At 43.3% G+C, this 27,292-nt stretch overlaps 1 protein-coding gene across 2 annotated transcripts; it reads left to right on the top strand.

Moving 5' to 3' along the window:
• The first annotated feature begins 218 nt into the window (after nt 1–218).
• LOC311125748 (casein kinase II subunit alpha'-like) lies at nt 219–26,674 on the top strand. Of its 2 annotated transcripts, XM_084199776.1 has the most exons (12): nt 219–1,261; nt 1,552–1,663; nt 1,945–2,046; nt 3,956–4,006; nt 7,318–7,377; nt 7,562–7,645; nt 20,163–20,273; nt 22,767–22,868; nt 23,255–23,355; nt 23,946–24,094; nt 25,741–25,825; nt 26,176–26,674. In XM_084199776.1, the coding sequence occupies exons 1-11, from the start codon at nt 1,158–1,160 to the stop codon at nt 25,809–25,811; spliced, it is 1,047 nt and encodes a 348-aa protein (XP_084055902.1). In that variant the 5' UTR covers nt 219–1,157; the 3' UTR covers nt 25,812–25,825; nt 26,176–26,674. The 2 variants fall into 2 exon arrangements, with proteins under 2 accessions (XP_084055902.1, XP_084055903.1); XM_084199777.1 differs by lacking the exon at nt 26,176–26,674 and having other exon boundaries at nt 25,741–25,829.
• The last annotated feature ends 618 nt before the right edge of the window (nt 26,675–27,292 follow it).

The raw sequence follows: 27,292 nt of genomic DNA, 5'->3' as shown, positions 1-27,292 counted from the left end.
ATATACATTTACTTAGTCAAATAAGATATAGTTTTGTATCAATAAAGCAATTGCTAGGTTAGAAATCTGTGATATATCTTCAAACGAAACCCTGCCCGACACGTCAGAATGTTGCCGGTAACCGCGACGGTATTGATCTTTTGGTCGTTACATCGATGACTGGAATAGTGGCTACAATGTTGCGTTTGGGGGGGGGTCACTGGCGACTACTTCCGGGTGATGTTTTTGTTGCAACGGAGTCGCAGCAGCAGCTACGACTTGAACGACGGTCTCTTCTTAGAATGAATACTTAGCTAAACCCGTTAGCCAGACTCAAAAACATATTCAGCGGTTTCAAGTGTAATATTCTCAGGAATCTTCTTCGAACTTTGCGCCCTGGAGAGGGTGCCACGGCGCGCCCAAATACATGTCGCTGGACTTCCTACCCGAGTGCGCTGCTAGCTAGCTAGCAGGCTAGCTAACGACAATCATTTCTACAGTAACGTACAGGTAGCGAGACTGATTTCACGTCTTTTCTAAATCAACCGACCATTGTTAGATCACTTATTATCGCCACTCAAGTTTTGCTGTTTTGATATTGTACTGATGGTGGCTTATTGTATTCGTTTACGTTAGTCTTGTGATGAACACTGGGGGCCCAACTTAGCTGGTTAGCATCTAGGCTAACTAGCTAACTTATCTTGCTTATCCCAGAGGGGTCTGTCAAATTCAATTAGCTTGCCCAGCTCTCGGCCTCGTAAATTGATTTTTAAACCATTTCTCTATTTGAGTTACTAACCAGATACCGTTAGGTAACTAGCTGGCTGTCCGATATTGAATCCCTATTGCCAATTGTGTTAGTCTACCTCGTCCTCTTTCCCCCTTATCCCGCCGCCTCCCTGAAACTGGCGGTCCACCATAGCATCTCGCCAATCAGGCTGTTCAGGGGCATTAGACACACGCTCATCGTAGCTTTGACAATCCGCACAGCAAGTGCTGCCGACTGCGGTCACCAACCACGGACGAAAGTAGCCCAAACCAATGTTAAGCCATCTTACACGGAGTTAACGAAATCTAGGGTCTCCGAAAGTCGGTGTCCTGCCTTCCAATTTCGCGCCAAGAAGAGTAGTATTGTTGTGGAAGGTGAGCCCCATCAGCACCGGGCGTCCAAGCTCGCGATGCCCCCTCCTACGGCCAGCAGTAAAGCTCGGGTCTACACCGATGTCAACACGCAGAAGAGCAGGGAATACTGGGACTACGATGCACACGTGCCAAGCTGGAGGTAAAGAAAGATGTACCTGTTTTACTAACTGTTACTAGGGTTCTCCAACTCCCAATCCTTGAGAGCTGGGTGTGCAGGCTTTCATTCCAAACCTACAGGGTTTGATCAAAAGCCCTGTTTATCACCCAGTTGCTCTTCGGGCCAGGAGTCAGGAGAACCCTGATGTCAATGTGTATTATCCCCTTCTAGATGTATATAATCCTGTCTGATAACACACTGCATTCATGTGCTCTTACCGTTTCCCGCTGGTCTCTTCTCATAATTCTCTTGTGGTGCTCTTCCCTCTGCAGTAATCAGGACAACTACCAGTTGGTACGTAAACTGGGCAGAGGGAAATACAGCGAGGTGTTTGAAGCCATCAATGTCAGCAACAATGAGAAAGTGGTGGTTAAAATCCTCAAGGTGAGCCGCTGTCATTTGATGTGTTTGAATGTTTTTTGTTAGGAGTGTATATAATGGAGGTAGTCGGCCCCTCAACCTAGACATGTGTCCCCTGCCTAAAACACTTGGCCTTCTGTTGGCTTCAGTTGAACAGGGTCATATTCATTAGTGTAGAGTTAAGTCTCCCCCCCCCCCCCGTTTGGGTCCAATTGTTTCCGTTTGGTTCCAGTGAATACAACCCTGCCTGGTTGGGTCTTTTGTTGTGCTAAGTCTGGAAATGAATGACCAATCACCTGTTTCAGCCCGTCAAGAAGAAGAAGATCAAGCGAGAGATTAAGATCCTGGAGAACCTGCGTGGTGGAACCAACATCATCCGCCTGGTGGACACAGTGAAGGATCCTGTGGTATGTCTCTCTCATAGAAATATCATCTATAGAAGGGGCTTAGATCCTCTAACACTCCTATGGGTAAACTCACAATGGCTGGCAGTCCACCCATTATACCATCGATGACTTGACAGAAGAGGCCTGTTCTATAGATTATATTTCTATGGTCTCTCCGGTCAGCCCCAGTACCCTATCCATAGATTATATTTCTGTGGTCTCCGGTCAGCCCCAGTACTCTGTTCTATAGATTAAATGTCTATGGTTCTCTCCGGTCAGCCCCAGTACTCTGTTCTATAGATTATATTTCTATGGTTCTCTCCGGTCAGCCCCAGTACTCTGTACTATAGATTATATTTCTATGGTTCTCTCCGGTCAGCCCCAGTACTCTGTTCTATAGATTATATTTCTATGGTCTCTCCGGTCAGCCCCAGTACTCTGTTCTATAGATTATATTTCTATGGTCTCTCCGGTCAGCTCCAGTACTCTGTTCTATAGATTATATTTCTATGGTTCTCTCCGGTCAGCCCCAGTACTCTGTTCTATAGATTATATTTCTATGGTTCTCTCCGGTCAGCCCCAGTACTCTGTTCTATAGATTATATTTCTATGGTCTCTCCGGTCAGCTCCAGTACTCTGTTCTATAGATTATATTTCTATGTTCTCTCCGGTCAGCCCCAGTACTCTGTTCTATAGATTATATTTCTATGGTCTCTCCGGTCAGCTCCAGTACCCTGTTCTATAGATTATATTTCTATGGTTCTCTCCGGTCAGCTCCAGTACTCCATTGGGTGCATTTTTATTTGCATTTAGGGGTGTGACCTCCCCTCCATGACAAGGGAAGTGATGAGCCCGCACCCACACAGTGAGGTGCTGACTAACAGATTTACATTTGACTCATTTAGACATTATACATTTTAGTCATTTAGCAGACGCTCTTATCCAGAGCGACTTACAGGAGCAATTAGGGTTAAGTGCCTTGCTTAAGGGCACATCGACAGATTTTTCACCTAGTCGGCTCGGGGATTAGAACCAGCGACCTTTCAGTTACTGGCACAACGCTCTTACCCACTAAGCTACCTGCCGCCCCATCATTTAGCAGACTCTTATCCAGAGCCTCTCACGGTTAGTGCATTCATCTTAGCTAGGTAAGACAACCACATATCACAGTCATAGTAAGTCAAACTTTTCCTTTTCTGCTATCATTAAAGTTAGAGGTAAACTCTAGAATGAGAGAATACGCTGATGAACTAGAGATCCTGGTTCGAATCCAGGCTCTGTCGTAGCTGGCCGTGACCGGGAGACCCATGGGGCGGCGCACAATTGGCCCAGCGTCGTCCAGGGTAGGGGAGGGAATGGCCGGCAGGGATGTAGCTCAGTTGGTAGAGCATGGCGTTTGCAACGCCAGGGTTGTGGGTTCGATTCCCACGGGGGGCCAGTATGAAAAAAATAAAAATATGTATGCACTCACTAACTGTAAGTCGCTAGCTTAGTGGGTAAGAGCGTTGTGCCAGTAACCGAAAGGTTGCAGGTTCTAATCCCCGAGCCAACTAGGTGAAAAATCTGTTGATGTGCCCTTAAGCAAGGCACTTAACCCTAATTGCTCCTGTAAGTCGCTCTGGATAAGAGCGTCTGCTAAATGACCAAAATGTAAATGTAAATGGATAAGAGCGTCTGCTAAATGACTAAACTGTAAATGTAAAATGAAGTCTATTTAGACAATAGATCCACAAGCAAGGAGAGATATGAGTGTGAGACTTTTTTCATTGTAATGTCTCTCCTGTCAGTGTATTTGCATTTAGGGGTGTGCTGCTCTGCTTTTGTTGAGATGTGTGCTTGTGATTGGATGTCCTCAACAATAGAACTCTCTCACTGCCATCTTTATTTTTTAATAATCAAGGATGCATTCTCCCGTCTTCTCTCTTTGCAGTCTAGAACGCCAGCACTTGTCTTTGAGTGCATCAATAACACAGATTTTAAGGTACTGATGTTTGGTGAATATCATGCTTTCATGTGAAACTACTACAAAAAAACATTCATGCAAAGTTACTGATCTCTCTAAGGTAGTTGTGTGTTTGAAACGTTAACAGACATGGAAATATACTGATATCATATAACAAATACTTTTCACTTTAATAGGTAAACATTTTGAAAGTACAGTCCATTCGGAAAGAATTCAGACCCCTTTACTTTTCCCACATTTCTTTACGTTACAGCCTTATTCTAAAATGGATTAAAACATGTTTTTCCCCCTCATCAATCTACACACAATACCCCATAATGACAAAACAAAAACAGGTGTTTAGAAATGTTTGCAAAAATAATCTGAAATATCACATTTACATAAGTATTCAGACCCTTTACTCAGTACTTTGATGAAGCACCTTTGGCAGTGATTACAGCCTTGAGTCTTCTTGGGTATGATGCTACAAGCTTGGCACACCTGTATTTGGGGAGTTTCTCCCATTCTTCTCTGCAGATCCTCTCAAGCTCAGGTTGGATAGGGAGCGTCGCTGCACAGCTATTTTCAGGTCTTTACAGAGATGTTCGATCAGGTTCAAGTCTGGGCTCTGGCTGGGCCACTCAAGGACATTCAGAGACTTGTCCCGAAGCCACTCCTGTGTTGTCTTGGCTGTGTGCTTAGGGTTGTTGTCCTGTTGGAAGGTGAACCTTCGCCTCAGTCTGAGGTCCTGAGCGCTCTGGAGCAGGTTTTCACCAAGGATCTCTCTGTACTTTGCTCCGTTCATCTTTCCCTCGATCCTGACTAGTCTCCCAGTCCCTGCCGCTGAAAAACATCCCCACAGCATGATGCTGCCACCATCATGCTTCACCATAGGGATGGTGCCAGGTTTCCTCTAGACGTGACGCTTGGCATTCAGGCCAAGAAGTTCAATCTTGGTTTCATCAGACCAAAGAATGTAGTTTCTCATGGTCTGAGAGTCTTTAGGTGCCTTTTCGCATACTCAAAGTGGGCTGTCATGTGCCTGGTGGAGTGCTGCAGAGATGGTTGTCCTTCTGGAAGGTTCTCCCACCTCCACAGAGGAACTCTGGAGCTCTGTCAGAGTGACGATCAGGTTCTTGGTCACCTCCCTGACCAAGGCCCTTCTCCCCCGATTGCTCTAGGAAGAGTCTTGGTGGTTCTAAACTTCTTTCATTTAAGAATGATGGAGACCACTGTGTTCTTGGGGACCTTCAATGCTGCAGAAATGTTTTGGTACCCTTCCCCAGATCTGTGCCTTGACACAATCCTGTCTCGGAGCTCTACGGACAATTCCTTCGACCCCCATGGCTTGGTTTTTGCTCTGACATGCACTGTCAACTGTAGGACCTTACAGTGGCTTGCGAAAGTATTCAACTCCCCTTGGCATTTTTCCTATTTTGTTTCCTTTACTGGAATTAAAATGGATTTTTTTGGGGTTTGTATCATTTGATTTATACAACATGCCTACCACTTTGAAGATGCAAAATCTTTTTTATTGTGAAACAAACAAGAAATAAGACAAAAAAACAGAAATTGAGCGTGTATAACTCCCCCTCAAAGTCAATACTTTGTAGAGCCACCTTTTGCAGCAATTACAGCTGTAAGTATCTTGGGGTATGTCTCTATAAGCTTGGTACATCTAGCCACTGGGATTTTTGCCCATTCTTCAAGGAAAATCTGCTCCAGCTCCTTCAAGTTGGATGGGTTCCGCTGGTGTACAGCAATCTTTAAGTCATACCACAGATTCTCAATTGAATTGAGGTCTGGGCTTTGACTAGGCCATTCCAAGACATTTAAATGTTTCCCCTTAAAGCACTCAAGTGTTGCTTTAGTAGTATGCTTAGGGTCATTGTCCTGCTGGAAGTTGAACCTCCGTCCCAGTCTCAAATCTCTGGAATACTGAAACAGGTTTCCCTCAAGAATTTCCCTGTATTTAGCGCCATCCATCATTCCTTAAATTCTGACCAGTATCCCAGTCCCTGCCGATGAAAAACATCCCCACAGCATGATGCTGCCACCACTGTGCTTCACTGTGGTGATGGTGTTGTCGGTGTGATAAGAGGTGGTGGGTTTGCGCCAGACATAGCAATTTCCTTGATGGCCAAAAAGCTCAATTTTTTGTCTCATCTGACCAGAGTACCTTCTTCCATATGTTTGGGGAGTCTCCCACATGCCTTTTGGCAAACACCAAACGTGTTTGCTTATTTTTTTCTTTAAGCAATGGCTTTTTTCTGGTCTCTCTTCCGTAAAGCCCAGCTCTGTGGAGTGTACGGATTAAAGTGGTCCTATGGACAGATACTCCAATCTCCGCTGTGGAGCTTTGCAGCTCCTTCAGGGTTATCTTTGGTCTCTTTGTTGCCTCTTTGATTATGCCCTCCTTGCCTGGTCCGTGAGTTTTGGTTGGGGGCCCTCTCTTGGCAGGTTTGTTGTGCCATATTCTTTCCATTTTTTAATAATGGATTTAATGGTGCTCCGTGGGATGTTCAAAGTTTCAGATATTTTTTTATAACCCAACCCTGATCTGTACTTCTCTACAACTTTGTCCCTGACAAGTTTGGAGAGCTCCTTGGTCTTCATGGTGCCGCTTGCTTGGTGGTGTCCCTTGCTTAGTGGTGTTGCAGACACTTATATTGCACACAGGTGGACTTTATTTAACTAATTGTGTGACTTCTGAAGGTAATTGGTTGCACCAGATCTTATTTAGGGGCTTCATAGCAAAGGGGGTGAATACGTATGCACGTACCACTTCTCCGTTATTAATTTTGTATAATTTTTTGAAACAAATAATTTTTTTCACTTCACCAATTTAGACTCTTTTGTGTCCATTACATGAAATCCAAATAAAAATCCATTTAAATTACAGGTTGTAATGCAACAAAATAGGAAAAACACCATGGGGGATGAATTATTTAGCTAGGCACTGTATATAGACAGGTGTGTGCCTTTCCAAATCTTGTCCAGTCAATTGAATTTACCACAGGTGGACTCAATCAAGTTTTTTGAAACATCTCAAGGATGATCAATGGAAACAGGATGCACCTGAGCTCAATTTCGAGTCTCATAGCAAAGGGTCTGAATACTTATGTAAATAAGGCATTTAACAAATATATATATTACATTTGCCAATATTTTTAAAAACCTGTTTTCGCTTTGTCATTATGGGGTGTTGTGTGTAGATTGAGGACTTTTTTTTTTTCTTTAATCCATTTTAGAATAAGGCTGTTATGTAACAAAATGTGGAAAAAGTGAAGGGGTATGAATACTTTCCCGAATGCACTGTAGTTAACCTTTTTGTTTAATCTCATTCACAGGAGCTTTACCAGAAGTTAACAGACTTTGATATTCGTTTCTACGTGTACGAGCTTCTCAAGGTAAGGGAAGTTGGCAGGTTCCCACATACTTGGCTCTGTTGCATCCCACTTCAAATCATTTGGCTTCAATTGTTTTCCATTGACAATTTTTTTTGTGTGCAAGACGGCCTGGAAAGAGTCTTCAGATAAAGACTGTGTATTCTAGACTAATGCGTGTTCCGCTGTGTTGTCTCGTCTCCTACAGGCTCTGGACCACTGCCATAGCATGGGGATCATGCACAGGGATGTCAAACCACACAACGTCATGATCGACCACCAGATGAGAAAGGTTAGCCGTCCCATCATCGTCATTTAGTCTTTCGTTTAAACAGGTTGTTCTCACTGAGATACAATCTGGAGAGACCTGGGAGCAACATCAAACTCTCCCTCTGTCAGGGTGGGGATATTTTTTTATTATCCTGATTTAATCAGGAATTCCGGGTTTGGTGACACCGTCCTCTATTCATACATGGTAGAAATTGGCCCACTCCCAAACAATATCCTCTTTATGTCCTGGTTCTCTACAATGTTAATAAAGGTATCTTAATTAACCTTTATTTTACAGTGGGGAAAAAAAGTATTTAGTCAGCCACCAATTGTGCAAGTTCTCCCACTTAAAAATATGAGAGAGGCCTGTAATTATCATCATAGGTACACGTCAACTATGACAGACAAATTGAGGAAAAAAAATCCAGAAAATCACATTGTAGGATTTTTTATTAATTTATTTGCAAATGATGGTGGAAAATAAGTATTTGGTCACCTACAAACAAGCAAGATTTCTGGCTCTCACAGACCTGTAACTTCTTCTTTAAGAGGCTCCTCTGTCCTCCACTCGTTACCTGTATTAATGGCACCTGTTTGAACTTGTTATCAGTATAAAAGACACCTGTCCACAACCTCAAACAGTCACACTCCAAACTCCACTATGGCCAAGACCAAAGAGCTGTCAAAGGACACCAGAAACAAAATTGTAGACCTGCAGCAGGCTGGGAAGACTGAATCTGCAATAGGTAAGCAGCTTGGTTTGAAGAAATCAACTGTGGGAGCAATTATTAGGAAATGGAAGACATACAAGACCACTGAAAATCTCCCTCGATCTGGGGCTCCACGCAAGATCTCACCCTGTGGGGTCAAAATGATCACAAGAACGGTGAGCAAAAATCCCAGAACCACACGGGGGGACCTAGTGAATGACCTGCAGAGAGCTGGGACCAAAGTAACAAAGCCTACCATCAGTAACACACTACGCCGCCAGGGACTCAAATCCTGCAGTGAGAGACGTGTCCCCATGCTTAAGCCAGTACATGTCCAGGCCCGTCTGATGTTTGCTAGAGTGCATTTGGATGATCCAGAAGAGGATTGGGAGAATGTCATATGGTCAGATGAAACCAAAATATAACTTTTTGGTAAAAACTCAACTCGTTGTGTTTGGAGGACAAAGAATGCTGAGTTGCATCCAAAGAACACCATACCTACTGTGAAGCATGGGGGTGGAAACATCATGCTTTGGGGCTGTTTTTCTGCAAAGGGACCAGGACGACTGATCCGTGTAAAGGAAAGAATGAATGGGGCCACGTATCGTGAGATTTTGAGTGAAAACCTCCTTCCATCAGCAAGGGCATTGAAGATGAAACGTGGCTGGGTCTTTCAGCATAACAATGTTCCCAAACACACCGCCCGGGCAACGAAGGAGTGGCTTCGTAAGAAGCATTTCAAGGTTCCTGTAGTGGCCTAGCCAGTCTCCAGATCTCAACCCCATAGAAAATCTTTGGAGGGAGTTGAAAGTCTGTGTTGCCCAGCGACAGCCCCAAAACATCACTGCTCTAGAGGAGATCTGCATGGAGGAATGGGCCAAAATACCAGCAACAGTGTGTGAAAACCTTGTGAAGACTTACAGAAAACGTTTGACCTGTGTCATTGCCAACAAAGGGTATATAACAAAGTATTGAGAAACTTTTGTTATTGACCAAATACTTATTTTCCACCATAATTTGCAAATAAATTCATTAAAAATCCTACAATGTGATTTTCTGGATTTTTTTTCCTCATTTTGTCTGTCATAGTTGACGTGTACCTATGATGAAAATTACAGGCCTCTCTCATCTTTTTAAGTGGGAGAACTTGCACAATTGGTGGCTGACTAAATACTTTTTTTCCCCACTGTATCAGGGTGTCATACTGAGGTATCTTAAATAACCTTTATTTTATCAGGGTGTCATACTGAGGTATCTTAATTAACCTTTATTTTATCAGGGTGTCATACTGAGGTATCTTATTTAACCTTTATTTTATCAGGGAGTCATACTGAGGTATCTTATTTAACCTTTATTTTATCAGGGAGTCATACTGAGGTATCTTATTTAACCTTTATTTTATCAGGGTGTCATACTGAGGTATCTTAATTAACCTTTATTTTATCAGGGTGTCATGCTGAGGTATCTTAAATAACCTTTATTTTATCAGGCAGTCATACTGAGGTATCTTAATTAACCTTTATTTTATCAGGGCGTCATACTGAGGTATCTTATTTAACCTTTATTTTATCAGGGAGTCATACTGAGGTATCTTATTTAACCTTTATTTTATCAGGGAGTCATACTGAGGTATCTTATTTAACCTTTATTTTATCAGGGAGTCATACTGAGGTATCTTAATGAACCTTTATTTTATCAGGGTGTCATACTGAGGTATCTTATTTAACCTTTATTTTATCAGGGAGTCATACTGAGACCAACGTCTCTCTTACAGATGAGCCCTGAATTACAGAAATGCAAGTAGAAAGAAAAACACGGTCATAAAGAACAAACGCATTCATCAGTAATAAGGTCCTCAATCAGCTTTCTGAGTTGCCCTAGAGGCACCAAAACATCACATTTTAAGAACAGTTTTAAAGATTGTTCCACAAATACGGTAGGGAAAAAAACGGATTCACCTAACTCAGTACGGACAGAAGGAATTTTCCAGAGTTAGCCATCCCTGAGACCGGGTGCGGCAGCTCATATCTAAAGGTTAGTATTGATGTTAGGAACAGTGGGAGTTTTTGTAAAAGGGCTTTATAAATGATAACACAGCAATGTATCAACCTACAGTGAGGGGGGAAAAAAGTATTTGATCCCCTGCTGATTTTGTACGTTTGCCCACTGACAAAGAAATGATCAGTCTATAATTTGAATGGTAGTTTTATTTGAACAGTGAGAGACAGAATAACAACAACAGAAAAACAGAAAAACGCATGTCAAAAATGTTATAAATTGTGTGAGTGAAATAAGTATTTGATCCCCTCTCAATCAGAAAGATTTCTGGCTCCCAGGTGTCTTTTATACAGGTAACGAGCTGAGATTAGGAGCTCACTCTTAAAGGGAGTGCTCCTAATCTCAGCTTGTTACCTGTATAAAAGACACCTGTCCACAGAAGCAATCAATCAATCAGATTCCAAACTCTCCACCATAGCCAAGACCAAAGAGCTCTCCAAGGATGTCTGGGACAAGATTGTAGACCTACACAAGGCTGGAATGGGCTACAAGACCATCGCCAAGCAGCTTGGTGAGAAGGTGACAACAGTTGGTGCGAAAACAATTGGTAACACATTACGCCGTGAAGGACTGAAATCCTGCAGCGCCCGCAAGGTCCCCCTGCTCAAGAAAGCACATATACAGGCCCGTCTGAAGTTTGCCAATGAATATCTGAATGATTCAGAGGAGAACTGGGTGAAAGTGTTGTGGTCAGATGAGACCAAAATCGAGCTCTTTGGCATCAACTCAACTCGACGTGTTTGGAGGAGGAGGAATGCTGCCTATGACCCCAAGAACACCATACCCACCGTCAAACATGGAGGTGGAAACATTATGCTTTGGTGGTGTTTTTCTACTAAGGGGACAGGACAACTTCACAGCATCAAAGGGACAATGGACGGGGCCATGTACCGTCAAATCTTGGGTGAGTACCTCCTTCCCTCAGCCAGGGCATTGAAAATGGGTCGTGGATGGGTATTCCAGCATGACAATGACCCAAAACACACGGCCAAGGCAACAAAGGAGTGGCTCAAGAAGAAGCACATTAAGGTCCTGGAGTAGCCTAGCCAGTCTCCAGACCTTAATCCTATAGAAAATCTGTGGAGGGAGCTGAAGGTTCGAGTTGCCAAACGTCAGCCTCGAAACCTTAATGACTTGGAGAAGATCTGCAAAGAGGAGTGGAACAAAATCCCTCCCTGAGATGTGTGCAAACCTGGTGGCCAACTACAAGAAACGTCTGACCTCTGTGATTGCCAACAATGGTTTTGCCACCAAGTACTAAGTCATGTTTTGCAGAGGGGTGAAATACTTATTTCCCTCATTAAAATGCAAATCAATTTATAACATTTTTGACATGTGTTTTTTCTGGATTTTTTTGTTGTTATTCTGTCTCTCACTGTTCAAATAAACCTACCATTAAAATTATAGACTGATCATGTCTTTGTCAGTGGGCAAACGTACAAAATCAGCAGGGGATCAAATACTTTTTTCCCCCTGACTGTACGTGATATCAGAGGGCCAACCAGCTTTCTGGTAGAGAATGCAGTGATGAGTACTAAAACTGTCGACCGTAATAAATCAAATAACATTTTATGTCGCATGCGCCGAATACAACAGGTGCAGACTTTACCGTGAAATGCTTCCTTACGAGCCCCTTTCCGAACAACGCAGAGTTAAAAAGTAAAAAAAAGATGAGCAAATAACAATGACAAGGCTACATACGAGGAGTACCGGTTCCAACATACTTATGTCAATTACATATTTCCCTATTTCATTTTCAATACATTTGCAAAAGTTTCCCCAATTTTTTCTTTCTTTCACCTTGTCTTTATGGGGTATGATATGTAGATGGGCGAGAAAAAATCAAATGTAATCCATTTAGAATTCCCGGCTGTGACACAACAAAATGTGGAAGTCAAGGGATATTAATAATTTATGAAGGCAATGTACATGTAGGTAACTATGGGGTAACTAGGGGGTAACTAGGTGGTAACTAGGGGGTAACTAGGGGGTAACTAGGTGGTAACTAGGGGGTAACTAGGTGGTAACTATGGGGTAACTAGGTGGTAACTAGGTGGTAACTAGGTGGTAACTATGGGGTAACTACGGGTAAAAGGCAATCAGGATAGATAATACAGTAGCAGCATTGTGTGTGTGTGTGTGTGTGTGTGTGTGTGTGTGTGTGTGTGTGTGTGTGTGTGGAGTCCAGTGAGTGTGCATAGAACTAGTGCAAGAATGTCAGTGCAAAAAAAACACGGGGGTCAATGCAAATAGTCCGGTTAGCGTACAGATACAGAGCCCTTTGAGTGGAAAGTCTGTCACACAGCATCTCCAACAGCAAATGCATAGTCAACGGAAGGCGGGCTTCATCAGCACGTCACACAGCATCTCCAACAGCAAATGCATAGTCAACGGAAGGCGGGCTTCATCAGCACGTCACACAGCATCTCCAACAGCAAATGCATAGTCAACGGAAGGCAGGCTTCATCAGCACGTCACACACCACTCTGCAGTGAGCTGGAGGGGGGAGGCGTTCTGAAAACGTACTTCATTGTTTGAAACCTGAATGTTTTACGACATGTCTTAGCTTGCGTCAAAGTAGCCTAGCCAAAAATCACCCCATATCCTTGGTGGAAATCTATTTTATATCAACTTTCTTTCGTTGTCCAGTAGCCAAAGGCCCAATCCTAGTCATATTAGCAACCCCATGCTAGTTGTTGTATATTAGATATCCCCTCTTTCAAAATGTCAAACTGATATTTTCATCTGTCAAGTGAAACCGCTCGCTTGTGAGGTGCGCTTTTGACAACTGTGTTTTCCCGCTAATTTACTTCATTTAGCAGACGCTCTTATCCAGAGCTACTTACAGTAGTGAGTGCATACTTTTTTTTCAAACTGGTCCCCCGTGCGAATCGAAACCCACAACTCTGTCGTTGCAAGCTCTACCAACTGAGCCACATGGGAATGATGTGTTATGGAACGTGGGCCTGCTGCCTTGTGCTCATTGCTGAGCTTATAATGTGAAGACATAATAATGTTTCAAATTTTTTTAAAGCTAAATGTTCTGATCTTTCATCAGACTCCTTTTAGTTGTATTTTTCTGTAGCCGAGGCCTACTGGTTGGATGATCTATCGTCCCATAACTAAGAGTCTGTTTTGGAATAGGCGATTTCTTTCTCGACAAGTTGACCAATAAAATAGGTTAACTTTTCTACTATTGGGGATAGTAGTTTGACGTAGGCTAGTGATTTTGCTGTTCGTTACTCGTCTTGTTGGCTGAGGAAAAGTAAATCTTGACAGTTATTCTAACATCTATTACATTACAAATGCATTACAAAGTATGCATCAGAATTCGTTAAGAAGGACAGCACATCGTTGCATCCTCGACTTGCATATTCTGTTAATATGAATTGCTGTAAGCTAAATGTTATTTCTGTCATTCTGAGCACTGTGGGTGGTCGCCCTAATCAGGTTACGCGCCCAACGCATATGGGTCCAGTAAATCTATCCAAATAAATTAAAATGGTTGCCGGTCAAATGTCCGGCGCCACATTTTCCTAACAAGCTGTGGTTCAGCAGTCTTATGGCTTAGGGGTAGAAGCCGTCCAGGAGCCTTTTGGTCCCAGACATGACGCTCCGGTAACGCTTTCCGTGCGGGTAGCAGAGAGAAGTCTATGACTTGGGTGGCTGGAGTCTTTGACAATTTGTAGGGCCTTCCTCTGACACCGCCTGGTATAGAGGTCCTGGATGGCAGGGAGCTCTGCCTTTGTGATGTACTGGGCCATACGCACTACCCTCTGTAGCACCTTGTGGTCGGATGCCGAGCAGTTGCCATACCAGGCGGTGATGCAGCCAGTCAAGATGCTCTCAATGGTGCAGCTGTAGAACCTTTTGAGGATCTGAGGGCCCATGCCAAATCTTTTTCAGCCTCCTTTCACGACTGTGTTGGTGTGTGTGTGGACCATGATAGATCCTTAGTGATGTAGACACCGAGGAACTTGAAGCTCTCAACCCGCTTCACTACAGCCCCGTCAATATGAATGGGGGTGAGCTCCGCCCTCCGTTTCCTGTAGTCTACAATCCGCTCCTTTGTCTTGCTGACTTTGCCAGGTCTCTAACCTCCTCTCTGTAGACTGTCTCATCGTTGTCAGTGATCAGTCCTACCACAGTCGTGTCGTCTGTAGACTTAATGATGGTGTTGGAGTCGTGCACGGCCACGCAGTCATGGGTGAACAGGGAGTACAGGAGGGGACTAAGCACGCACCTCTGAGGGGGGGGCCCCGTGTTGAGGGTCCGCGTGGCAGATGTTGTTGCCTACCCTCACCACCTGGGGGCGGCCCGTCAGGAAGTACCAGATCCAGTTGCAGAGGGAGGCTTAGTTTGGAGGGCACTATGGTGTTGAACGCTGAGCTGTAGTCAATGAACAACATTCTCATGTAGGTCTTCTTTTTTTTTTTCGGTAGGCGAATTGGAGTGGGTCCAGGGTGTCTGTGATGATGGTGTTGATGTGAGCCATGACCAGCCTCTCAAAGCATTTCATGGCTCCAGATGTGAGTGCCACGGGGTGATAGTCATTTAGACAGGTTACCTTGGCGTTCTTGGGCACAGATATTATGGTGGTCTGCTTGAAACATGTAGGTATTACAGACTGGGTCGGTGGGAGGTTGAAAATGTCAGTGAAGACACTTGCCAGCTGGTCAGTGCATGCTCTGAATTCGTGTCCTGGTAAAGCGGCAGGCCCTGCGTCCTTGTGAATGTTAACTTGTTTTAAAGGTCTTACTCACATCGGCTACGGAGAGCGTGATCACACAATCGTCTGGAACAGCTGGTTCTTTTAATGCATGGTTCAGTGTTGCTTGCCTCAAAGCTAGCATAGAAGGTATTTAGCTCGTCTGGTAGGCTTGTGTCACTGGACAGCTCATGGCTGGATTTCCCTTTGTAATCAGTGACAGTTTGCAAGCCCTGCCACATCCGACGAGCGTCAGAACCAGTGTAGTAGGATTGGATCTTGGTCCTGTATTGACGCTTTGCCTATGTGATGGTTCGTCGGTTTAGTGTCCCGCTCCTTGAAACCGGCAATTAGCTCAGTGCGGATGTTGCCTGTAATCCGTGGCTTGTCGTTGGGATATGTACAATTAATTAAGCCTGTGACTGTGGAAAATTCCTCAATGCCATCGGGTGAATCCTGGAACATACTGTATTCCAGTCTGTGCTAGCGAAACCGTCCTGTAGCTTAGCATCCACTTCATCCCACCACTCCCGTATTGAGCGCCTCACTGGTACTTCCTGTTTGAGTTTTTGCTTGTAAGCAGGAATCGGGAGGTTAGAGTTATGGTCGGATTTGCCAAATGGAGGGCAGTGCGTTATGATAAACTGCATCTAATGGCTTTAATGAAGTGGCAGCTGTGTTAATATAGTTAAGGGCTCTCCAAACCTGTTCCTGGAGAGCTACCTTCCTGTAGGTTTTCACTCCAACCCTGTTCCTGTAGAGCTACCTTCCTGTAGGTTTTCACTCCAACCCTGTTCCTGGAGAGCTACCTTCCTGTAGGTTTTCACTCCAACCCTGTTCCTGGAGAGCTACCTTCCTGTAGGTTTTCCCTCCAACCCTGTTCCTGGAGAGCTACCGTCCTGTAGGTTTTCACTCCAACCCTGTTCCTGGAGAGCTACCTTCCTGTAGGTTTTCACTCCAACCCTGTTCCTGGAGAGCTACCGTCCTGTAGGTTTTCTCTCCAACCCTGTTCCTGGAGAGATACCTTCCTGTAGGTTTTCACTCCAACCCTGTTCCTGGAGAGCTACCGTCCTGTAGGTTTTCACTCCAACCCTGTTCCTGGAGAGCTACCGTCCTGTAGGTTTTCTCTCCAACCCTGTTCCTGGAGAGATACCTTCCTGTAGGTTTTCACTCCAACCCTGTTCCTGGAGAGCTACCGTCCTTTAGGTTTTCACTCCAGCCCTAATCTAGCACACCTGATTCTAATAATGACCTGCTTGATAAGCTGAACCAGGTTAGTTACAACTGGGGTTAGAGTGAAAACCTACATGAGGGTAGCTCTCCAGGAACAGGGTTGGAGTGAAAACCTACAGGAGGGTAGCTCTCCAGGAACAGGGTTGGAGTGAAAACCTACAGGAGGGTAGCTCTCCAGGAACAGGGTTGGAGTGAAAACCTACAGGAGGGTAGCTTTTCAGGAACAGGGTTGGAGTGAAAACCTACAGGAGGGTAGCTTTTCAGGAACAGGGTTGGAGTGAAAACCTACAGGAGGGTAGCTTTTCAGGAACAGGGTTGGAGTGAAAACCTACACATTACAGACAAAATACTTTACAATTTACATACATCTAAAAACATTAACATGTAGTGTGTGTGTGTGTGTGTGTGCGCATCTATCAGTTACACATACGTCAGTGCATACACACAACAAGTAGGTCACATGGGGAGAGGCGTTGTGCCGTGAGGTGTTGCTTTGTTTTAAAAAAAAAAGTATGTTTTGCTTTTTACTTGCGCTATATAAAATGTAAGGGTTTTCCATGCACTCATGGCTCTGTATAATACTGTAAGTTTCCTTGAATTTGTTCTGGACCTGGGGACTGTGAAAATACCCATGGTGGCATGTCTGGTGGGGTAAGTGTGTGTGGAAGTTGACTATGCAAACAATTAGGAATTTCCAACACATTAATGTTTCTTATAAAAACAAGAGGTGACACGGTCAGTCTTTCCTCAACTCTCAGCCAAGAGAGACTGGCATGCATAGTATTAATATTAGCCGTCTGATTACAGTGAAGAGCAAGACGTGCCGCTCTGTTCTGGGCCAGCTGCAGCTTAACTAGGTCTTTCTTTGCAGCACTTGACAATATGACTGGACAATAATCAAGATACGATAAAACTAGAGCCTGCAGGACTTGCTTTGTGGAGTGTTGTCAAAAAGCAGAGCGTCTCTCTATTACGGACAGACCTCTCCCCATCTTTACAACCATTGAAGCTATGCTGAACAAAAATATAAACGCAACATGCAACAATTTCAAAGATTTTACTGAGTTACAGTTAATATAAGGAAATCAGTCAATTGAAATCAATTTGTTACGCCTTAATTTATGGATTTCACATGACTGGGAATACAGATGTGCATCTGTTGGTCACGAATAACTTCTTTTTTTTTAAAGTAGGGGTGTGGATCAGAAAACTAGTCAGTATCTGGTGTGACCACAATTTGCCTCATGCAGCGCGACACATCTCCTTCACATACGGTTGATCAGGCTGTTGATTGTGGCCTGTGGAATGTCGTCCCACTCCTCTTCAATGGCTGTGCGAAGTTGCTGGATATTGGCGGGAACTGGAACACGCTGTCGTACACAGCGATCCAGAGCATCCCAAACATGCTCAATGGGTGACATGTCTGTTGAGTATGCAGGCCATGGAAGAACTGGGACATTTTCAGCTTCCAGGAATTGTATACAGATCCTTGCGACATGGGGCCGTGCATTATCATGCTGAAAACCATGAGGTGATGGTGGCGGATGAATGGCACGACAATGGGCCTCAGGATCTCGTCACGGTATCTCTGTGCATTCAAATTGCCATCAATAAAATGCAATTGTTTTTGTTGTCCGGAGCTTATGCCTGCCCATACCATAACCCCACCATGGGGCACTCTGTTCACAACGTTGACATCAGCAAACCGCTCGCCCACACGGCACCATACACATGGTCTGTGGTTGTGAGGCTGAGTGGACGTACTGCCAAATTCTCTAAAATGATGTTGGATGTGGCTTATGGTAGAGAAATTAACATTAAATTATCTGGCAACCGCTCTGGTGGACATTCATGCAGTCAGCATGCCAATTGCACTCTCCCTCAAAACTTGAGACATCTGTGGCATTCTGTTGTTTGACAAAACTGCACATTTTAGAGGCTGTTTATTATCCCCAGCACAAGGTGCACCTGTGTAATGATCATGCTGTTTAATCAGCTTCTTGATATGCCACACCTATCAGGTGGATGGATTATCTTGGCAAAGGAGAAATGCTCACTAACAGGGATGTAAACAAATTTGTGCACAACATTTTGAGAGAAATAAGTTTTTCTGTGCGTATGGAACATTCTGGGTTTTATTTCAGCTCATGAAACATGGCACCAACACTTTACATTTTGTGTTTATATTTTTGTTTAGTGTGAATGTCTTTTATATGAGTTGGAGTGAACCTACAGGAGGGTAGCTCTCCAGGAACACGGTTGGAGTTAACCTACAGGAGGGTAGCTCTCCAGGAACACGGTTGGAGTTAACCTACAGGAGGGTATCTCTCCAGGAACAGGGTTGGAGTTAACCCAGCAGGAGGGTATCTCTCCAGGAACAGGGTTGGAAACCCCTGATATAGATGTCGCCATAGTCTAGGACCGGTAGGAACATTGACTGAATAATCAGCTTTCTACCATTTAGCGAGAGACGGGACCTATTTCTATAGAAGAAGCCCATTTTTATGAAGCTATGATCAACACATTCCTGCCCTGTTCCCTACTAATCTAGGCCAGTGTTTCCCAAATAGCTCGCCCCATAGCTGCAGCTCATTTCTCCTGGGTCAGAGGCAGAGCATCAACACCGTTGTTTATCAGGGAGTGTCACAGAGGGGTGTGCGTCCCAAATATCTCCTTTCTCCTGAAGTCTACACTCGTTTCAACCTCCGTACAAACCTTCCGCAAGTCTCGCAAGCTTACCTTCTGTTTTGCTACACGATGATTCAGCAGTAATCAGTCTGGTAATATAGGGATACACTCGTTCAGTGCTTTCCCACAGATCTAATGGCATTGGATTGGTGGATGCATAGGTTAGTGGGAGTTCTCCATCATATTTCTTATGCCAGTCATTTCCTTTTAGAATCAGGGAAGGTAACAAGGTGACGCTTCGGGAGGAAGATGAGATCATTGGCACACACATCCAGAGAAGGAAACTTCAATAGGTGTTAAATGGGTCAAGTTATGGCACCAAAAAACGCTGTGATGCTGGAGAGGGTCCAGGTTGGGGCGGGCTGTCATCGTGCTGTTTAGCCACCAGGGGGCGGTAATGAAGCCGCAGCAGCAGCAGAACACAACACTGCAGGCCTAGATTAAAGGTGCACTTTGCAGAAATCGCTCCGCCATTTCCTGGTTGCTAAAATTCTAATATTTCTCATAATTTCAGTTTATGTGACAAAACAAGCAAGTATAGTGTAGAGAGTCATTGTACCATCTAAACCGCTGTGAAATATATTTTCCATAACCAAAAATATTGTATTTTCAGCAGTTTTGAAGCTGGTGTACAAACCGAAAGTAAAAGACTCAAAAACGAAACTTAAGATCTGGAAGCATAGAAATAGTAGAACATAGAACAGATCTACAGTTTCTTAGACTTGCTTTCAATGAGGATGACAGATCTATAACTTACATTTCTATGTGAATTTGGTCTGGTCGCCCAAGAAGTGACATAATGCAGCTTTATGGTTGGATCTGTCCTTTCTTCAACTCTATAACCAACTGAAGGTTCAATTTATCAATTCAAAATGAGCCGTTAATATTCAGTCTATTTTCAAATCACGAGTTGAATTCCGTTACCTCCTGAATCTTACTGAAAATCAAACTTGAATTGATCCCAAACCTACGACCGTAGATCCGTAGTTCCCAGATGGTCCGCTATTTGGTCAGAAGGACATTTTGAAAGGCTTCGAGGGCAAAACAGGAAGCCCTGCTTCTGCAGATGTCACACTGTTACAAACCCCTCTCTCTCTCTTTCTGTCTCTCTGTCTCTGTCTGTGTGTCTGTCTGTCTCTCAGCTGCGTCTCATAGACTGGGGTCTGGCTGAGTTCTACCACCCAGCTCAGGAATACAACGTCAGGGTGGCCTCGCGTTACTTTAAAGGACCAGAGCTACTAGTGGACTATCAGGTACATACTAGTTATTAACATGCCAGTTATTAACACGCTAGTTATTAACACGCCAGTTATTAACACGCCAGTTATTAACACGCTAGTTATTAACACGCCAGTTATTAACACGCTAGTTATTAACACGCCAGTTATTAACATGCCAGTTATTAACACGCTAGTTATTAACACGCCAGTTATTAACACGCTAGTTATTAACATGCCAGTTATTAACATGTCAGTTATTAACACGCTAGTTATTAACACGCTAGTTATTAACATGCCAGTTATTAACACGCTAGTTATTAACACGCCAGTTATTAACACGCCAGTTATTAACACGCTAGTTATTAACACGCCAGTTATTAACACGCTAGTTATTAACACGCCAGTTATTAACATGCCAGTTATTAACACGCTAGTTATTAACACGCCAGTTATTAACACGCTAGTTATTAACATGCCAGTTATTAACATGTCAGTTATTAACACGCTAGTTATTAACACGCTAGTTATTAACATGCCAGTTATTAACACGCTAGTTATTAACACGCTAGTTATTAACACGCTAGTTATTAACACGCTAGTTATTAACACGCTAGTTATTAACACGCCAGTTATTAACACGCTAGTTATTAACACGCTAGTTATTAACATGCCAGTTATTAACACGCTAGTTATTAACACGCTAGTTATTAACACGCAAGTTATTAACACGCCAGTTATTAACACGCTAGTTATTAACACGCTAGTTATTAACACGCCAGTTATTAACATGCCAGTTATTAACACGCCAGTTATTAACACGCTAGTTATTAACACGCTAGTTATTAACACGCCAGTTATTAACACGCCAGTTATTAACACGCCAGTTATTAACATGCCAGTTATTAACACGCTAGTTATTAACACGCTAGTTATTAACATGCCAGTTATTAACACGCTAGTTATTAACATGCCAGTTATTAACACGCTAGTTATTAACACGCTAGTTATTAACATGCCAGTTATTAACACGCTAGTTATTAACACGCTAGTTATTAACACGCTAGTTATTAACACGCCAGTTATTAACATGCCAGTTATTAACACGCTAGTTATTAACATGCCAGTTATTAACACGCTAGTTATTAACATGCCAGTTATTAACACGCTAGTTATTAACATGCCAGTTATTAACACGCTAGTTATTAACACGCCAGTTATTAACATGCCAGTTATTAACACGCTAGTTATTAACATGCCAGTTATTAACACGCTAGTTATTAACATGCCAGTTATTAACACGCTAGTTATTAACATGCCAGTTATTAACACGCTAGTTATTAACACGCTAGTTATTAACATGCCAGTTATTAACACGCCAGTTATTAACACGCCAGTTATTAACACGCTAGTTATTAACACGCCAGTTATTAACACGCTAGTTATTAACACGCAAGTTATTAACACGCCAGTTATTAACACGCTAGTTATTAACACGCTAGTTATTAACACGCTAGTTATTAACACGCCAGTTATTAACACGCTAGTTATTAACACGCTAGTTATTAACACGCTAGTTATTAACACGCTAGTTATTAACACGCCAGTTATTAACACGCCAGTTATTAACACGCTAGTTATTAACACGCTAGTTATTAACACGCCAGTTATTAACACGCCAGTTATTAACACGCCAGTTATTAACATGCCAGTTATTAACACGCTAGTTATTAACATGCTAGTTATTAACACGCTAGTTATTAACACGCCAGTTATTAACACGCTAGTTAACACGCTAGTTATTAACACGCTAGTTATTAACATGCCAGTTATTAACACGCCAGTTATTAACACGCCAGTTATTAACACGCCAGTTATTAACACGCCAGTTATTAACATGCCAGTTATTAACACGCCAGTTATTAACACGGTAGTTATTAACACGCCAGTTATTAACATGCCAGTTATTAACATGCTAGTTATTAACACTCTAGTTATTAACATGCTAGTTATTAACATGCCAGTTATTAACACGCTAGTTATTAACACGCTAGTTATTAACACGCCAGTTATTAACACGCTAGTTATTAACACTCTAGTTATTAACACGCCAGTTATTAACACGCCAGTTATTAACACGCTAGTTATTAACACGCTAGTTATTAACACGCCAGTTATTAACACGCCAGTTATTAACACGCTAGTTATTAACACGCTAGTTATTAACACGCTAGTTATTAACACGCCAGTTATTAACACGCCAGTTATTAACACGCTAGTTATTAACATACATCACACTAACATCCACATACACTGCAATGCATCATTATGCACATATTGGTTTAATCCTTGTTACGTGAACACATTTATTTGCCTGCTAACATTTAGTATGTTCAATAGTAGTATGTTTACAAATGTACCAATAAAATGGATAATGTTCAAATGAACCACGTTGTGATTTTAAAATCAGTTGTAGAGTATTTGTCCAATCTTCTGTATTGTCCTTTTGTTTTGTGGTTGTGTTTGTAGCTTTATGACTACAGTCTGGACATGTGGAGTCTAGGCTGCATGTTGGCCAGCATGATCTTCCTGAAAGAGCCATTCTTCCATGGCCAGGACAACTACGACCAGGTACGTACACACACACACACACACACACACACACACACACAGACATATATATATATATATATATACACACACACACACACACACACACACACACACACACACACACACACACACAGGGCAACTAGGACCAGGTAACTAGCACAACACTACACTAATCCATGATACTATACTTGTATGTAGAACAACAGTGTTGAATGGCATCATTGGGAGTGGGACCAGCCACTAGAGAGGAGGTTACCACTTCTATTGTCAACCAACCCTGTTATTTATTACAACTAAATGACCACATTAACACACACACACACTATGAACACTGGTCATCTTTTATGTAGAAGGTGAGGATAGTGTCTGAGTTCCTCTGACTGTCCATTCCATGTTGTGTCCAGCTGGTCCGCATCGCTAAGGTTCTTGGGACAGATGAGCTGTTTGGTTACCTGCACAAGTACCACATCGAACTGGACACGCGTTTCAAAGACTTGCTGGGCCAGTAAGTAACACCAGGGGGGGGCGTAGCACAGCCTGGTCCCAGATCTGTTTGTGCTCTAGCCAAGTCCCCATTGCTCATTGAAAAGCCAAACAACTTGGCAAGGCACTGACACGATCACAGAAACACACTGCCACTCGGGCTAGGAGAGGGCTGCTGTTGGAGGGCTGCTGGGGTGGTATTCAGTGGCTGTGTTGGGCTTTGTTTAGTGCCGTGGTATGCAAGACTGTTTGTATACGTGGAGCAAACATACCACTGTGCTAGCCTACCGTGTGGAATGTTCCGATAGAAATATATGATGTAGAAATCCACAGACGTCCCAGTTTCCTGTTGTCTCTGTGTCGCCCTGCGGACATAGAATACAAAGTAAAGATCCAATCACCTCCCATTTTAGCCTCCCAGCCTCTCCTTTTATTGGATGGATGTGCCCTTTGGGACGCCGATACTTGGGAAGGGATGTGTCATCGTACTCAGTCTCTGTCCTTCTCTTCCCTTCAGGCATACCCTAGCTCTGCATCTACTAAAATGAGTGTTTCTTATTGGACCAGTTCAAGCAGTAGCTCCTCTCCTCCCCCTCCTCTCCTCCCCCCTAGGCAGACGAGGAAGCGCTGGGAGCAGTTTGTCCAGACAGAGAACCAGCACCTGGTGACCCCGGAGTCCCTGGACCTTCTAGACAAGCTGCTACGTTACGACCACCAGCAGAGACTGACCGCTGCCGAGGCCATGCAGCATCCATACTTCTGTAAGATACACCCGTCTGTCTGTCTGTCACTGTCTGTCTGTCTGTCTGTCTGTCTGTCCAAGGCCAGCAGCATCCATACTTCTGTAAGATACACCCGTCTGTCTGTCACTGTCTGTCTGTCTGTCACTGTCTGTCTGTATGTCAGTCCTCTCTGTCTGTCTGTCCAAGGCCAGCAGCATCCATTCTTCTGTAAAGGGGTCTACACAGTCCACTCAAACAGAGCCGACAGAGGTCCGTTTCCATCGTCTCTACGTACATTTGCGAGGCAGAATTTTTTGGAACTGGATGCAAACAGACCTCTGTCGGCTCCGTTTGATTAGACTGTGTAGAGCCCTTAAGATAAACACACACAGTAGAAGATATGAGCAGAGTGGAGCGAGGAGCGGAGCGTCATTTGACTGGAGCGAGGAGCGGAGCGTCGTTTGACTGGAGCGAGGAGCTGATTATTATTATTTTTTTAGAGGTTCAGCCTGTTCTCTTGCTCTAATTTCGTTCTCGTACCGCATTTAAAAATTATTTTGTCAGTGTTGTTTTAATAAGGCCTGTTCTGTTGTATTCATTTAGCCTACCCCACCACTGATGAGCAGAGATGTAGATATCAGTCGACCCAAGAAATAGGCCTGTGTAATTGATGACAAGACAACACATGAGCCCATTCACCAGCACCAGAGACGTTTAGATTTCTATATTATTTTGAAGAAAAAAAATAGGAGTCTTAAGTTTGTAACAGTGCTAAAAGTTCTCTTATCAGCTGTAAAATGCGAGCGCAACAGAGCCAGTTACGACTGAAGTATCTGATCATCAATAGATTGGAGAAAAAGCTATTCGTTTTTTAACATGATGGCCACATCTCATCAGCAAGGTCCTTGTTGAAATGTTGAAGCTTCTTATGATAGCCTACTTCAAAACCAAATGGTGCATTTTTTTTTTTTTTTTTTTACGTGAGCGCTGGCCGATTATTTTTTTTAGTGGAGGGGAAAGGATGTTGAGAGCTGCACAAAGATCACTCAACTCTGCTCACATACTCGGACACACGCACCTCTTGTTTGAGTCACTCTTTTCTTTCTGTTTCTCTTTCTCCATTCCTCCCTCTCTGTCTCCCTCTCTCCATCCCTGTCCACGGACCCAATGCTAGGCAGTGAAGTGCACTCATTCGGTGTCCAGTATGCAATGATCTATGCAAATTGCGTTAGTGATGATGTGCAAATCGTTAGAAGCAGTTCAAACCCATTGCTTAAAGGGATGGTGAGAGATTTGGTCAATTAAAGGGATACTGTGGGATTTTGGCATAGTCAGTTGAACTTGTAGATACTATTTTTATGTTTCTGTGTCCAGTATCAAGGCAGTTAGAGGTAGTTTAGCGAGCTAACGCTAACTAGCGTTAGCACAATGACTGGAAGTATATGGGTATCTGCTAGCATGCTAGCAGTAGATAAAGGGCCTCATTGCCATAATCCTGAAGTATCCTTATAAACCCTTTTTCATCTGACTCTGTGTAATAAAGAAATCTGTCACCATCCCTTTAAACTTTGATCTGTACTAATGAAGAGTGAATCTCCCACCATTCCTTTAAACTTTTGTCTGTACTGATGAAGAGTGAATTGGAAAGGGATGATCTCTTGACTACCATGTTCTGTCTCTCTCAGATCCAGTGCTGAATGAGCAGACCATCTCCAACACAGACACCAAGGCAATAAGTGGATCCAATGCAACATGATGGGCAGAGAGGAGGTAACTCACACACACACACAAGAGTTCTCCCCAAAGAATGTTAGAGCGGCGCCACCTTGTGGACTGGCTGCGCCATTATGAACGATAACTTCAATATTATATTTATATGTTATCATTTAAGCAAATTTTATTTTTTTTGCTGTAGATTGCAGGAAATGTCAGTTACAGGTGTAGAAAACATACTAAGCAGTAGCACCTTGTTATATAATCCTGGGGAGAACCGCGACACGTACACATTCTCACACCTAGCCACACATATATATACCTGCACTTGCACAGAAACATCCACGCTGTAACAAGCCCAGATTTCTGTTGTTTTGATCGCATCTCCATTCCTTCTTGCTGTCCAGGAAAAAACATTTGTTACCTCAAATTGTGAACCCTTTCGTGGCAGAAACGATCTGCCTCCAAGTCTACGGCCGTACTGGAGTAAGACGTCAACTTGCAACACACACAACAACACTTGGATAAAAGCTAAATCTTTCACAACGTTGGGTACTAGCGTTGCTTGGACCCAGTCAATACACAACGTATCGGATCCAAGCTATGAGGTGTGATATTGCCTCCTTGAACTGCCCCCCCCCCCCCCCCCCCCCCCCCGAAATCCCTGCCCGCTCCCCACCCCACCCACCTCAACTCCCCTGTTTTCAAATGAGCTGATGTCAGATGTGATACAGAGACTGACTCCAGGTCAGTTTGGCGCTGGTGTTGTGCTGTAAGATGTGTGTTGGTCAGTATGGAGCTGGACTGTCCTGGGGTCAGAGCTATAATAATACTGAGTGGCATGGAGGCTCTTTTCTGCTATGAATAGAACAAATACTATATTAAAGAGAATAAACCATTTTTATTTAAATGTTTTTGTACGTGCTTTTTTAAAAATTGTATGTATTGATTTCTGATTGATCAGTAGAAACCTAAATACATTCGGAAAGTATTCAGACCCCCTTGACCTTTTCCACATTTTGTTACGTTACAGACTTATTCTAAAATGGATTAAATATATTTTTTCCCTCATCAATCTACACACAATACCCCATAATGACAAAGCAAAAACTTTTTTATTTTTGCAAATGTATTACATTTTAGTCATTTAGCAGACGCGCTTATCCAGAGCGACTTACAGTTAGTGATTGCATACTTCTTTTTTTTTCATACTGGCCCCCCGTGGGAAACAAACCCACAACCCTGACGTTGCAAGCGCCATGCTCTACCAACTGAGCAACAACTGAGTTATTACAAATAAATAACGGAAATATTACATTTACATAAGTATTCAGACCCTTTACTCAGTACTTTGTTGAAGCACCTTTGGCAGCGATTACAGCCTCGAGTCTTCTTAGGTATGACGCTACAAGCTTGGCACACCTGTATTTGGGGAGTTTCTCCCATTCTTCTCTGCAGATCCTCTCAAGCTCTGTCAGGTTGGATGGGGAGCGTCGCTGCACAGCTATTTTCAGGTCTCTCCAG

Source organism: Coregonus lavaretus (assembly GCF_964263955.1).
Source record: "Coregonus lavaretus genome assembly, contig: HAP1_SCAFFOLD_3278, whole genome shotgun sequence".
NCBI classification, from domain to species: Eukaryota; Metazoa; Chordata; class Actinopteri; order Salmoniformes; family Salmonidae; genus Coregonus; species Coregonus lavaretus.
The sequence above is the reverse complement of the archived record's forward strand: the minus strand, read 5'-3'. Positions and strand labels throughout refer to the sequence as shown.